The sequence below is a fragment of the Bombina bombina genome, chromosome 3 (genome assembly GCF_027579735.1).
Source record: "Bombina bombina isolate aBomBom1 chromosome 3, aBomBom1.pri, whole genome shotgun sequence".
In the NCBI taxonomy this organism is placed as follows: domain Eukaryota; kingdom Metazoa; phylum Chordata; class Amphibia; order Anura; family Bombinatoridae; genus Bombina; species Bombina bombina.
Genome location: NC_069501.1, coordinates 803,121,278 through 803,137,908, shown reverse-complemented (window position 1 = coordinate 803,137,908; position 16,631 = coordinate 803,121,278). Strand labels below are relative to the sequence as shown.

Sequence of the window (16,631 nt, the reverse complement as noted above, 5' to 3'; positions counted from 1 at the left end):
TTTCAGGGATGCAGTGCTGCTTCCATGTGCCTCCTTAAAGTGGCGTGCTACACTCCTATCTCTTTCATAGAGGATGTCATCGCTGTGCTCCTGCACTCTGTCCTTGAACATCCGTTTCATTTTTCCAACATAGAACAGAGGACAGGAGCACTGTAAGAGATAGACAAATTCTGTATTGCAATTAGTAAAATATCTATCACATTTTTTGCCTGTGTTTGTAGAAAAGTTTTTACACTTAAGCATATAAGGACAATAGACACAGTGTCCACATGGATAGTTCCCTTTAACCTGTTGATGCTTTTTAAGCCAGTTGCTCTCCACTTCTGACCTTACAAATTTACTCCTAGCTAACTTATCTTTTAGGTTAGGGGATTTTTTAGCAGTCATTAGTGGATTTTTTCCCACTTTCTCTGCAATTTTTTCATCAAGGGTAAGAATGTGCCATTTTTGGGCCAGAATTTTTCTTATACTTTGCCATTGGCAATTATAGGTTGTAATGCACCTTAGATTTTTTATCAGCTTTTTTCTCTTTTTTAGAATACAGGAGGTCATCCCTGTTCAGTTTTCTTACTTTGTTAAGAGTGTGTTTAAGTAGCTTTCGTGAATATCCCCTTTCAATAAATCTTTTGCACATTAAATCTGCATGTTGCTCAAACTTGATTTTAGAGGAACAGTTTCTTTTAAGCCTTAAAAGGTGGCTATAGGGAATCCCCTTTTTGAGAGGTTCTGGATGGCCACTGGATGCTTCTAGGATGCTGTTCGAATGATAGTTCTCTGTAGAGATATCAGTGCCTTCTTTTTTTAATGGAAATATCCAAAAAGGGCAGTTCCATTACACTTAGGGCATATGTTAAAAAATGTTATGATTATTTTTGTTTAGATCTGAGACAAATTCGTGAAGACAGGTCAAGGGGCCATCCCATAGCATAAATATGTCATCCACATATCTAATCCACAAGGAAACATGGCAGTCAAAAATTCCACCATATTGTTCAAATATATCTAGCTCCAATGCTCCCAAGTAAAGATATGCATATGTGGGAGCGCAAACCGCTCCCATGGCTGTCCCCCTGAACTGTCTTTAAGTCGAATTGTCAAATTGAAAAACATTGTTTTCAAGAATAAAATGTAAAAGATCTATGATAAAGGCAGTGTGTCTATCACTCTCCGGTCCTCGTGTTTTAAGGAACTGTTCACATGCTCTTATTCCTATCCTATGAGGTATAGACGAATATAAGCTTTGTACGTCTAGAGATACTAGAATTGTTTCTGATTTAACTGAAATGCCATCTAACTTTCTTATGAGGTCTGGAGTATCTTTGACATAGGAGGGGAGGGATAGGAGGAAAGGCCTGAGAAAATAATCCACATACTGACCAATATGTTCACTAATACTACCAATCCCCAAGACAATTGGTCTCCCTGGGGGTGTGACATATTTTTATGGATTTTTGGGATTAAATAAAACATGGGCATTACTGGACATGCCGGACAGAGGAATTGAAAATCTCTTGGGGTAATTAGGCCTCCCATTTTGGCTTCTTGCAGAATTCTATTTAGTCTAGTCTTCATTTGAATCATTGGATTCCTAGGGAGTTTCTCATACTGGGATTTATCATTAAGTTGTCTCTTCACCTCAGTGAGATAATAGGACTCATCTAGCAGGACTAGATTTCCGCCCTTATCTTCTGGCTTGAAAATCACCCCTTTTGCTGTACTTAATTCATATAGTGCTTGCCTTTCTTTAAAGCTTAGATTATCTGACCATATCCAATCATCAGGCAATTTTTCTATTTCTTTTTCAACTGCCTTAACAAACATTGAAACCATAGGAACCTGTGCTAAAGATGGCATATAAGTTGATTTAGGTTTTAAATCAGTTCTAAAGGTATAATTGCCTTCTAAAGATCTCACCCTGTCTTCATTTTCATCTAGGAGGGACTCAAGAACCTTAATAGTTTCCTCATCTTTAGTTTGTTCAGACTTATGTTGGTACATAGTATAGTGTAAAACTATTTTCCTAGCAAAGAGGTGAAGATCTTTGACCACTTCTAATTTATTAATTTTATTTGATGGACAGAATGTAAGTCCCTTCTTTAAAACCTCTATATGAATCAGATTTAGTCTAAATGAGGAAATGAGGAGAGATTTATGATTTGTAACTCACTTTCAACATTTGGAGTTAATATCCCTGATAGGGTCTCCTTCGTGTTTTCCCCCTGTTTCTCATTCCTGTCTCAAATTTTCCCCTCTTCCCCCTCTGATTTCGTTGGGGGTATCTCCTTTCTTGGAGGTTTACACCTCTCATTCCACCTCCTCTTTCTCCCCCCTCCTCCTGTGTCTATATTTTGTGAACCAGAAGCTCCAACATTTTTTGACAGTCTTTCTGTGTCCATTTCTAAATCAGAGGCATCAGTGCCTGAATGATATGAGCCTTTATCAAATTTATAAACATAGACCCTTTTATTTTGGTAATCTTCTTGATCACGGTGTAATTTCCTGCACTTTCTTACTTTTATCTCTGCTTGTAATCTAGAGATGTGTGTTTTTGTTTCCTCATTTAGTTTTATAAAGTTTGGATCATTATCAAATTTGTTTACTACTTGTAATGCTTGTTCAACATCCTCTTTTATTTTTTCAAGTCTTTTATTGTTCCTTCTAATCAACATGTCAATCCTATCTAATGCACAAGAAGACAATTTTCCATTCCATTCTTCTAAGAATTCTAGATCCCCCCTCTTCCTCTCTGGCATTTAAGCCTGGGTCTAGAAATAGTCTTAGTCCCCTAGGGACTATCTTTTTTTCTACATAGTTAGCTAAACTTGAATTTTCAGCTCTGAGCTTGCTTCACTATGCAGTTTTTATATTTTTAAAAAGCATTAAATACATTAGTTTCAAGATCCCCACTTTCAAGATTAGTGCTCATCGGATAGTGTAAAAGCCATGTTTACAGGTTCCTAAAAGAAATCCAGCCAAACAGAGAACCTCTACCAATACACAGACTTAGTTGTGTATATAGAAAATAGATCCTTCAATCCCAAGAAATAGAGCACATTGGGAATCCTCCCTGGAACTCTATTCCCCTCCCTCTTATCTTCCCTTCCCCCCCCTTCCTCTACTATGCCTGTATCCATCTTTATTATTTTTGTCTCTTATACCATCATTCCCTTTGGCTATTTCCGCAACATTGTTTTTAACTTTAGGTTGTTTAACGCCTGGTTATCCCAATAATGACTTTCACTGTGTCACAATATAATACACTGTATATTTGTTTCACATTAGGGCATTTTTCACAAGACTTTATAGAATGTATTTATGCCCCGTTACTTAGTATCATCCAATACCATGAAAACCTTCTTGTTTACACTATGCATTGTCCAATTGTACACCTGGCAAGCCGCCAGAACCCGACGTGATGACATCACATCCACTTCTGGTTTCAGTATAATATATCAATATATATATATTTGTGCTCATAAGTTTACATACCCTGGCAGAATTTATGATTTATATTATTTTCAGAGAATATGAATGATAACACAAAAACTTTTCTTTCACTCATAGTGTTTGGCTGAAGACATTTATTATCAATCAACTGTGTTTACTCTTTTTAAATCATAATGACAACAGAAACTACCCAAACGACCCTGATCAAAAGTTTACATACCCTGGCGATTTTGGCCTGACATGCGCACAAGTTGACACAAAGGGGTTTGAATGGCTATTAAAGGTAACCATCCTCACCTGTGATCTGTTTGCTTGTAATTAGTGTGTGTGTATAAAAGGTCAATGAGTTTCTGGACTCCTGACAGACCCTTGCATCTTTCATCCAGTGCTGCACTGATGTTTCTGGATTCTGAGTCATGAGATAAGCAAAATAATTGTCAAAGGATCTGTGGGAAAAAGGTAGTTGAACTGTATAAAACAGGAAAGGAATATAAAAAGATATCCAAGGAATTGAGAATGCAAATCAGCAGTGTTCAAACTCTAATCAAGAAGTGGAAAATGAGACGTTCTGTTTGATAACATACTGCATTCATCTTCCCATCAATTCTGACAAAATTTCCTGAGTCTTTGTAGCTCACACATCCCCAAAACATCAGCGATCCACCTCTGTGTTTCACAGTAGGAATGGTGTACCTTTCATCATAGGCCTTGTTGACTCCTCTCCAAATGTAACGTTTATGGTTGTGGCCAAAAAGCTCAATTCAATTCAATTCTCATCACTTCAAATGACTTTGTGCCAGAAGGTTTGAGGCTTGTCTCTGTGCTGTTTGGCGTATTGTAAGCGGGATACTTTGTGGCATTTGCGTAGTAATGGCTTTCTTCTGGGGACTCGACCATGCAGCCCATCTTTCTTCAAGTGCCTCCTTATTGTGCATCTTGAAACAGCCACACCACATGTCCTGTATTTCACCTGAAGTTATTTGTGGGTTTGTCTTTGCATCCCGAACAATTTTCCTGGCAGTTGTGGGTGAAATTTTAGTTGGCCTACCTGACCGCGGTTTGTTTTCAACTAGGGTTGCAGCGATACCGATATCATTTTCAAAAGAACCCCCCATTTTCCACTTCTTTATTAGTTTGAACACTGCTGATTTGCATTCTCAATTCCTTGGATATCTTTTTATATCCCTTTCCTGTTTTATACAGTTCAACTACCTTTTCCCGCAGATCCTTTGACAATTCTTTTGATTTCCCCATTACTCAGAATCCAGAATCATCAGTGCATCACTGGGTGAAAGATGCAAGGGACTTTGCTACTGAGTGTGAGAAAAAGTATAGCCAGCAAGAGAAAAAAACAAAAATCATGTTAAGATAAAAATACAACAGAAGCCAATTTGTCACAAAAAAAGGAAAGAGGTAAAGAGAATCAAACTGAGTTCTCACCATACCTATGTATTCCCAAATTATGAGGATTCTGAGCATATGCTAGGATGTGCAATTAGCGCACAAAGATAGAAACAGGAGAATAGAGTTGAGGAGAATGGGGAAAAAATGGAGGGGGGAGTGATCCTGACTAAATATGTCATTTAAATGAAAGTGATCAGTACCATTGGAATCTTATCTCGTCCCAATAGAACTTACAGGTTTTTAATGGAGTATTGCAGGTTTTCCAAATAAAATTTAATATCTGCAAAAAACTTTTTTTTTTTATATATAGTAACAATATTTTTTTAAGATATGAAGTTCACTAGTCCTCTTTCTCACATAGATAACATAGGGATCTGGTTGGATTTCCATAGCCTGGTTATTATTGATCTGGCACTATTGATGCCAATTTGTACAAGCGTTGAGTGAATCTTACATTTACAACCAGTGCTACCATTTAACAATGTCATCACTGGTGTCAACAAGAACGTGGGACACAGAATCATACAGAATACTTTTTAAATCTTCAAGCAGAATATTTGGAGGTATGGGCATTGCCCCCAAATTCTTGATATATTTTTTTACTAAATTGTTTCAATTCAATATTTTTTTATATCTTCTCAAACAGCTTTATCAATGAAAATATTCCTTTTTTGTACTTGCCATATTTTGGTCAGTTTCCATTTAGCATAGTCATGTTACTCATAATATTAGTTTTTCATGCATGATGGCTAGTACTGTGCCATCTTTGAACTGACTTATTTTTGATGAACTGCTCATTGAAATATTTTCAACACAAATTTATTTTATTTTACTATAATAAGCATGGGTTATTATAGTAATATCAGAGACATGAAAGAGGTGTCATACTCTTGATCAGAGGAGGAAATTCCAGACAGTGGAGAATACAATTTTACCATACAGCAATCACTTGTGAAAAGTCAGAGTTCCCGCCACAATTTTTTTTTAAAAAAATCATAAAAGCAAATACCAGACCAGCCTTCCGCACATTTTAAATCCCAACAAAATGTTGAGTTTGCTGTCTCTTTTGCCACCAAAGTGAAAGCCATCCCTTCTAACATACCATCATCCTTGACAAACTCTCATGTAATTTAGAAATCTAAAAACAATTGCTCATCACAATGGATAAGCTATAATATAATTAGTGAAAACAATATTGTATAATCAATCAAATTACTGCCACAACCTACAATTTGGACACTGGTCCAATACACCTTTTAATAGGGTTTATGGATCTAATTGCACCAGCCTTTACCAAAATTATTCAATTCTCTTTGAGGACAATGACTTTTCCAGTATCATAAAACAAGCAGGTTTCTTTCCTCTTCTAAATATACTAAAATGTTCTCTCTGGATCCAGACTAGTTGCAAAATCTTTCTCAATTAATTTATCTAGACAAATAGGATTTGAGTTAGGCCTGCATTTTTCAATGCAAACTAGAACCATGGTTATCAACAAACAACATTTATCACTCATTTGGGTTTCAGGACAAGGTATAGTATGAAAATTGCACTGGTGCAGATGCTAAATTGACAACTGCTGCCAAAAGAGAAAGGTGAATGCTATTTTTTACTTAACCTCTATGCTAAATTTAACACTGTGAACCATTGTGGACTATGACATCTTACCAAACACCTTCAGGATGTTTGTGGGATGGATAGTATAGTCCTAAGATGGTTAAGATAGTTTCCCAGAACCCAGAGAGTGTTGCCTTGAGTAAGCAGCTCTAAACCTGTCCCCTTGGCAGGTGGCATGGCTTTATGTTAAATATCAAGTTATTTGCAGTGTATATGCTTCCAAAGGGAGATATAAGGCAACATGACCTAGGCATAACACACATGTATTTTCTTCCATTAAAACGGAAATAGTCCAATAGAAACAATCAATAAATGCCTTGATGATTAAAGATGATTAGACTAAAGATGATTAGATAGAAACTAAGCTTCTACAAGGTCAGCAAATAGGTCTAAAATGTGGAGGATCAAAACTACAAACCACAGAACTAATGAGATATCTTAGTATAATGCTTGACTGTGACCTTTTCTTGCAGCATCGGATATTGGCCACAGTTCAAGCCTCATTGTTTCAATTAAAGAATATAGCCAGGATAAAATACTGATACCTGCCTGGAACCCTTACCACAATCATCCATGCTTTGGTGACATTGTGTTTGTTCTATTTCAATGGACTGATGCTGCTCCATCACCCTCAGTTGGTACACAGTAATGTAGCAAGTCTAACTGCCCAATCAAATTTTTTCACATAATTCCACGACACCCATCCTCCACACCATAAGCTGACTGCCTATAAAATGGTGCATTCTATTAAAGATTGACATGGTAAGAATTTATGAAAATGTTGTGCTCTAGCTTCTAGCCATGCTGCCCCACCACTGTGGGAAAACTCTTCCCAACACAGTGAAAGAAGCCTTCCATGGACATTTTCAAACAAAGATTCAATACCTAACTGTTCACATAAGCCTTTCAAGAATAAAATGTCCATCTTCTAAATTTCTTATGTAAATGTACCATATGTAAAGTGCTTTGAGTCCAACCAGGCAAAAAAAGCACCATTCGTGGAGGTGGTGGTAACTTTTTTGTTTGGACTTTCAACAAACCCTTTTGCCTCTTGGGCATCTGCTGATTTTCTGCTTTCTTGTTTATCACATTAGCGTTTACTATTTTTTGTACTTGTTTGTGGATGCAATCTTTAGATACCTATTTAGACCTGTACATGGACTTTGTATGGGCTGACAACTCCTTTTCCAATTGCTGAGATATAAAGGGACAGTCTACATCTTAGTAATCTTTAAAGTCTTACCTTAGATTAAGCTGCAAATAGTCTCCTGCACCCCTTTTTATATCATGCAGTAGGAACAGTAAAAAAAAGTTTATTTTAAAACGAATATTGTTTCTGGCCACTTTGAAATGGCTTCCAGGCTCCATCCACTGATGACATCACAATCTAAGCTGCATTAAAAGCTCACTAATTACAAAAGACTCACTAGTTGGATTCAACAGACTGTCAATGCTATTCAGCAGAGTGCAAAGATGCAGCCCAGATTGTGGCAGCCATTTCAAAAGAGCCAGAAACAATATTCATTTTAAAATAACTTTTTACTGTTCCTGCTACATGATATAGAAAGGTGTGCAGGAGGCTATATTTGCAGCTTAATCTAAGGTAAGACTTTAAGATGTGTAGACTATCGCTTTAAGTAAGAACTACTTATTTTATCTGCTGCTGGATATAAGAGGCATGTCCAAGGCTTGACCATGGGCTTCAAGTCACTTAATTACATACTATATATATAGGTGCAGATCATTTTTGCCATTTTTATATACTTAAGGTTGGTATTAACCGCACTAGTATCTGGATATGCTATTAACTAAAGTGATGCAGTGCTTTCAAATAATTGGTCAGCCACGTGTTTTTTAAAAAGATGCCTGTTTGAAAAATTTATTCTGGTTCATACAACTGATTAAGATCCATTTTCTGTATGTATGGCTGCTTGGAAAAGGTTTTTATAACATAATTTTAATCATAGCATGGGAGAATTGGTCTGATTGATAAATCTGTTTTCACAACAAAGGCAGAGTTTTTGTCAGACCTTCCCTAGGATATTACAATAGTAGAAATGGTTAAACACATACGGCTAGATTACGAGTTTTGCGTTATGAGGGGTGCGGTGCTAACTTGCACGTTATTGTCACCGTTCACTTTCCTACAGTGCTGGTGTTACAGGTTTATAAAAACCCAACGTTAACAGGCAAGAAGTGAGCGTAGAGCAAAATTGAGCTCCATACCGCACTCCAATACCAGCGCTGCTGAAAGCTGCGGTGAGCTGGTTTTACATACTCGTGCACGATTTCCCCATAGACATCAATGGGGAGAGCCGGCTGCAAAAAAGCAGCGTAAAGCTCAGTAACGCAGCCCCATTGATTCCTATGGGGAAACAAAATTTAAGTTTACACCTAACACCTTAACATAAACCCGAGTCTAAACACCCCTAATCTTACACTTATTAACCCCTAATCTGCCGCCCCTGACATCGCCGACACCTACATTATATTTATTAACCCCTAATCTGCCTCTCCAGACATCACCACCACTATAATAAACATATTAACCCCTAAACCGCCGTACTCCCGCATCACAAACACTAGTTAAATATTATTAACCCCTAATCTACCTCCCCTAACATCGCCGCCACCTACCTACATTTATTAACCCCTAATCTGCCGCCTCCAACGTCGCCGCCACTATACTAAATTTATTAACCCCTAAACCTAAGTCTAACCCTAACACCCCCTAACTTAAATATAATTAAAATAAATCTAAATAAAACCTACTATCATTACCTAAATAATTTCTATTTAAAACTAAATACCTATAAAATAAACCCTAAGCTAGCTCCAAAATAACTAATAGTTACATTGTATCTAGCTTAGGGTTTATTTTTATTTTACAGTCAAGTTTGTATTTATTTTAACTAGGCAGAATAGTTACTAAATAGTTATTAACTATATACTAACTACCTAGCTAAAATAAATACAAATTTACCTGTAAAATAAAACCTAACCTGAGTTACACTAACATCTAACCTTACACTACAATTAAATAAATTACATTTATTAAATACAATTACCTAAATTACAAAAAAACAACACTAAATTACATAAAATAAAAAAAGAAATTATCAGATATTTAAACTAATCACACCTAATCTAATAGCCCTATCAAAATAAAAAAGCCCCCCCCCAAAATAAAAAAAAACCCTAGCCTAAACTAAACTACCAATAGCCCTTAAAAGAGCCTTTTGCGGGCATTGCCCCAAAGAAATCAGCTCTTTTACCTGTTAAAAAAAATAAAAACACCCCCCAACAGTAAAACCCACCACCCACACAACCAATCCCCCAAAATAAAATCCTAACTAAAAAAAACTAAGCTCCCCATTGCCCTGAAAAGGGCATTTGGATGGGCATTGCCCTTAAAAGGGCATTTAGCTCTTTTTCAATTGCCTAAACCCTAAGCTAAAAATAAAACCCACCTGAAAAAACCCTTAAAAAAACCTAACACTAACCCCCGAAGATCCACTGTTTTGAAGACCGGACATCCATCCTCAACGAAACCGGGATAAGTCCTCAGCGAAGCGGCAAGAAGTCCTCAATGAAGCCGGGAGAAGTCTTCATCCAAGCCGGCAGAAGTGGTCCTCCAGATGGGTAGAAGTCTTCATCCAGATGGCATCTTCTATCTTCATCCATCCGGCACGGAGCGGATCCTTCTTCAAGACATCTGGCGAGGAGCATCCTGTTCAATCGAAGTCTATCAGCCAATCGGAATTCAAGGGACGCCATCTTGGATGACGTCACTTAAAGAAATCTTAATTCTGGAAGAAGACTTCGATTGAAGAGGATGCTCCGCGCCGGATGTCTTGAAGATGGACACGCTCCGCGCCGGATGGATGAAGATAGAAGATGCCGTCTGGATGAAGACTTCTGCCCATCTGGAGGACCACTTCTGCCGGGTTGGATAAAGACTTCTCCCAGCTTTGTTGAGGACTTCTTGCTGCTTCGCTGAGGACTTCTCCTGGCTTCGTTGAGGATGGATGTTCGGTCTTCAAAACTGTGAGTGGATCTTCGGGGGTTAGTGTTAGGTTTTTTAAGGGTTTACTGGGTGGGTTTTATTTTTAGATTAACGTTTGGGCAATTGAAAAAGAGCTAAATGCCCTTTTAAGGGCAATGCCCATCCAAATGCCCTTTTCAGGGCAATGGGGAGCTTTAGGTTTTTTTGTTAGGATTTTATTTGGGGGGGTTGATTGTGTGGGTGGTGGCTTTTACTGTTGGGGAGTTGTTTGTATTTTTTTAACAGGTAAAAGAGCTAATTTCTTTGGGGCAATGCCCTGCAAAAGGCCCTTTTAAGGGCTATTGATAGTTTAGTTTAAGCTAGGGTTTTTTTTATTTTGGGGGGGCTTTTTTTATTTTGATAGGGCTATTAGATTAGGTGTAATTAGTTTGGGGGCAGCAGATTAGGGGTTAATAACTGTAATGTAGGTTGTGGCGATGTTAGGGACAGCAGATTAGGGGTTAATAATATTTAACTAGTGTTTGCGAGGCGGGAGTGCGGCGGTTTAGGGGTTAATATGTTTATTATAGTGGCAGTAATGTCGGGAGCGGCAGATTAGGGGTTAATAATTTTATTTTAGTGTTTGCAATGCAGTAGGGCCTCGGTTTAGGGGTTAATAGGTAGTTTATGGGTGTTAGTGTACTTTTTAACACTTTAGTGTTTTGTAGCGTAAAAACTCATAACTACTGACTTTAGATTGCATTACGAATCTTGTGGGATAGGCTGTACCGCTCAATTTTTGGCCTCCCAAAAAAAGCTTGTAATATTGGCACTATGGAAGTCCCATTGAAAAAAGACTTTACGCAAATTGCGTAAGTTAATTTGCGTTACGGCCAAAATAGTGTGCGGTACAGCTTTTTTGACAAGACTCGTAATAGCAGCGGTAGTGAAAAAGAAGCGTTATAACCCATAACGCTGCTTTTTCACTCATAACGCAAAACTCGTAATCTAGCCAATTGTTTGCCGAAAGCATTTGTTTAAAAATAAAATGCTCCAACTAGTTACATTATTTTCTTATTACTATTGAATGTCATTTTATCTTGTTACTTTCCAAATGTATGAAATGTGTCATCCATTATACAATTTAAATATATAAATACCTGCATAATGCCTGTAAAAGCTTTGATTTTTCATTCTGTGTACAGTAGTCCATACAAACACTTAAATATTAATAGCATTTCTACGTTTCTTTCAATGCATTTCATGTAATATTTGATAAGATCCCATTTATTTGACTTGCTTTGAATTTATAAATCATTTTTTTCCTTTGTATCTAAACTGTGTAAAAAGTTGGCTATTACTGTGCTTTTCCTTTTTTTTTTTTTTTTTTTTTTTTTTTTTTAAATGAGATATGGCTTCCTTTCTAATTTGGGTCTCTATGGTAGCATATGTTGGTTTGTGTCACTTCATGCTAATTGGTTTCTTTGGTAGTTAAAGGGAGATAAAAGTTAGTTTATGTATGCATGGAGCATCGACAATTAACTACTCAATTGCAAACAATCTGCATACAAAAGAAATGCTTTAAAAGTATTTCAAAATGTCATTTGATCAGCAAAATTTACTGGGCTTTGATATTTCAAAGAGGTCTTAATGTATGCCGCTTAAACAGTCTGGTGGAATTCATTTTCCTGGTCTCCTTTGCTATGGAAAACAGAGACGCTGCCCTAATGCAAAATATGAGGTACATTGTAGGTGTGGGCAGACATTCTTAGGATACAACTTTAGTATGTTCATCTTTAGTCCCTCTTAGAGCCTGCAAAAAGCACAAGTAGATTACAGCATTAGCAGGCAGAATAAACAATGCCCCCCCACTTTAATAAAATGCTGGACGGACAAGGAAACTTGACTGCAGCTACTTAACTCGTATCTCAGGCCCGCAAGTGCCCAAAGTTGTATCCACAGCTTCATAAATGGCACAATGAATACACAAATGCACATAATAATACTTTTTATTATACTTAAATAATTTATGGGCTATAAATATAGTGTTAAATATTTTCTTAAACATGATCGCTGCCTTTGTCTTCTGATAGTTATTTTTGTAAAGTCCATATATAATAATATAATCAACAGGGTAACAAAACGTTAGTATTTGAGATGCAAATATGGTTAAATTCCATTCTTCATTTTACTGTATAGTCCCTTGACTGTGTTATTGTCTGGCTTCTGCTTTTGTTTGGGCGTCTAGCTGCAGAAGGCAGATTATTTGGTTTTCTTTTTTCAAACATAATTTATATAATTTCCCCCTCTTTTTGTTTGGTTAGCTTTAAAAATTGAGTCTAAATGTTATAATTTCATCTTAGAGTATGTTTCCTGTTCTTCCATATTTTTTTATTTTGACAGAGGCACAAAGTTTTGTTTTTCCCATCATAAACACAGTGCTCAAAGGAACAGTTAACATATTGTTGCAATATTTCTCTGGTGTCTTTCAATATATTAACATAATATGTGGGTATGATGACCTTTAAAGTGCATTAACAAGTGCAATTATTGTTTATTAGCCAAACTCCATCCACCGCTTGCTTTAAATCAGGATTTGATACTGGAGTAGAAACAGTCATTGTCATTTTGTTATCAAAAGTTGATTAAACATTTTACATTACAATCTAAGTAAAAATCCTTTTGTAAGAAAATAACAAAAGTGATGTACAGGTGATACCTCTAATTGCTGTCTCCCCTTTTTTGTAAACATTGTGTTTGTTCCATGTTCTCTGAAGAGGCCTAAATAAATACAGTAATTTGCAAGTATCGTCTGGTTTGCTTTTTGGCTTCTCTAGGGAACATGGGACAAAGCACAATTTTTACATAAAAGCAACCAGAGTTTAGTGTTCTTCCTTGCAGTGTTTCCCAAACCCAGTCCTCAGGACCCTTGCTCATGCCAGGTATGCAATATATCTTAACTGGAGCACAATTGAAACAATCAACTCACCCATCAGCTGATTATTTCACCTGTGCTCTAGTTAAGATATAATGAATATCCAGACTGAGTAAGGGTCCTGAGGACTGGGTTTGGGAAACACTGCAAGGAAGGACACTAAACTCTGGTTGCTTTTATGTAAAAATTGTGCTTTGTCCCATGTTCCCTAGAGAAGCCAAAAAGCAAACCAGACGATACTTGCAAATTACTGTATTGTAATTACATTGTATGTAAGGAATAATATATTCTTTTTTTTTTTTTTTTTTTATTATGATTCATAACATGATTAAGTAATAAAACATATACTTGCATGCATTGTAATCAATTACTAATATTATACAGGAAAAACATAGATACAATTTGTCTTGTTTTAATAGTTTTGGCTCTGCAATTGTGCTGATGCTTTATACTGAGTAAATGGTAAATTTTACAAATGCAACACATGTACATTATAATGATAAGGCTTTTACATTGGCGCCCGAGTAGCTTTGTATACAGCAACTGATTTTTATTATGGCAATTAGTTTTAAGTGTGTAAATAAAATGTTAATTGCATATTTATAGTTATTTTAATTTTGCAGATTTTATTCAGCACCTATTCTGACAAAAGCAATCCTTGGGAGATGCTGGCCCTGTCCTCTTTGGAGAGCTATTGTATCCTTTCTCAGCTGCCATCATTTTATCATTGTGTCTTCATGTCTTACAATGCGGTTTAATTTAAGGTTATATATAATGGAATCACTGCTATTACAGTGTGAGACCTTCACAAAGATTCATTTCCTTGCTGTCTGTGAGCCTTCTCTGCAGAATTAATTTTAAAGTAGAAAATTACTTGGTTCACAAAAGCAGCTCCTTTAGGATCTCATCTAAATGATACTGTTCTCAGTGAAGTATGTCAAATCTTCATTCTTTTAAATGCTCTGCGTGTTTTTCAAAATGAAAAATACTGCTAAATATTGCAATGCCTTTATAAAAACCTAACAAAACACTTCATTTTATTAGTGTACTTAAATATAGGTAATTACAAACCAATCAGGATATTGTACTTCTACTGTCATAATAGTACTTCAAGATAATTACTGCCCCTCTGTTACTGAACTTCAGTGAGTTCTATTGCAGTTTTTAGTATTTTGTGATTCAAGTGTTTATCCTACAGTTAGTGGTCAGACACTTTTATTCAATGCACTCAATCAGTAATGAATATAGCACCAGTGTGTGAATTACGCATGCACATTTCAGGGGCCACCACACAAACACTCACACTGCTAAATGCTCAGTACTTCTTTATTAGACTACATTTGACACTCTGTCCATAGTCTTGTATTGCCTGAAACATAGTCTTTTTGTATATTGTTCCATTTCAATAAAAAAGAATTGAGCATTTAACAGTGTTGTTGTTTTGGGCTTTACATGTTTCTTCAGAGCTATATCATTTTTAGATATTTGCTTATGCTGCATTGATTCTAAGCACATTATTGGGAAGTATCTGTTTCTTGTCATATCAAATTTATATTTAATAAACATTTTATCAAAGGCTCTATTATTAACCATTTCAGCTCAATACCAAATTCTGATAATTAGGGGTATCCAATGAACCATTGTGGTAAAATGTCGCTATCATTTAAGGAAACATCCCAACCCCTTGAGTTCTAATGACGGCTTAGAGCCGACGCTAGCACTCAACCACCTTTCTTGCAATCTGGGGGCTCCACCGACTTCCACCCCGGCTATCGGGCCTGTATAGTGACAGGCATCGCCGGGACTTCCCGTTACGTGCGGTGACGTCACACGCAATGACGTGATGACATAAACGCGCAACTTTATTTAAAATTGACAATACAAAGTATAGGGAAAGGGGGCATGCTGCTTAGAAGCCTGTATCTCAGGCATCTAAACAGCTACAGACCCCCAAGAACCACAGCTGGAAAGGTAATGACATAACCTTTCCAATGGCATAAGTATTGGGGATTTTTTGAAAATAGTAAAAAAACTGAAAAAATTAAATCCAGCTTAGCACTCAAAGGGGTTAACCTTCCTCTTTTTTCATTATTTTTACTTTTTAATTCTCTCTTTTTCTTCATCATACAGTACCTAAAGACAATGATTATTTTATTTTCTTCCATCAGGCCAGGAATAAAAAGCCATAGTAACAAAGGAGATCTTAAATAAAACTGATTTAAAGGGACAGTAAAGTCTAAATTAAACTTTCATAATTCGGATAGAACAAGCAATTTTAAACAGTGTTCCAATTTTACTTCTGTTATCAACTTTGCTTTGTCCTTTTTGCATCTTTTATTGAAGAGTAAAACTAAGTAGGCTCACAACAGCTCAGGAGTGTGCACATGTCTACGTACTCTATGGCAGCAGTGTTTGGCAACATTATTTGTAGCTTTGTTATGCAATCTTGTGAAACACAGCTTCCATAAAGTACTAAAGATACATGCACACTCCTGAGCTCTTATAAACCTGCCTATTTTTACTCTTCAATTAAAGATACATGAGAACAAAGCAAAATTGATAATGGAAGTAAATTGGAAAGTTGTTTAAAATTGCATGCTCTATCGGAATCATGATAGTTTCATTTAGATTTTATGGTTGTGAGCATTATTTTATGGCATCACTGAGGGTGAATAACCCGAAATGTCGCTATTGTACTGTATATCCTGGATTCTATTCCTTAATTAAAAGCTATTTAATGCAAGTGCTGTTCACAAGGATTACTTTGGAATATTAGGAGCTGATATTGAGCTCTTGTCTTCATGTGCACTTTTATATAATTAAAGGGACATTGCTGGTACTACAATTTGAATACACAGGTATATTTTATGCCCCCATTTCACCGCCAAATACGAACATAGTAAAAAAAAAAAAAAGGTTAACGTTTTAACAAATGTTCGGTTTCTCACTGAAATTATTTACATAAAACTTGTTCAATCATGACCCAAATGATTGTAAAAGCTGCTCTGGGTTCCCCTTTATTCAGAAATAGACATACATGGCTTTGCCATTGTTTTTGTGTAAGAAATGTGGTGCACAGCAGTAATTAGCCATCTTCTATTATTCCTGGCATTAAAAAAGGCTTAATAAGGTAGCTTGTAAGGTTAAGTTTAACTGTGTAGAGATTACCCTCCCACCTGACACGTCACCTCCTGATCCTTCCAACACAGCTCCCTCCGCACTGACACTCATCCACACCATCTT

The 16,631-nt window shown here is 36.4% G+C and overlaps 1 protein-coding gene across 3 annotated transcripts in view; it reads left to right on the top strand.

Annotated features, from left to right (window-relative positions):
- The window catches only part of OCA2 (OCA2 melanosomal transmembrane protein), a 739,048-nt gene that overhangs the window by 284,427 nt on the left and 437,990 nt on the right, over positions 1-16,631 (top strand). For all 3 annotated transcript variants that reach the window (XM_053707724.1, XM_053707725.1, XM_053707723.1), the window contains exon 6: positions 14,012-14,084. In XM_053707724.1, coding sequence (XP_053563699.1) covers positions 14,012-14,084 — 73 coding nt within the window. The remainder of the gene's footprint in view (positions 1-14,011; positions 14,085-16,631) is intronic.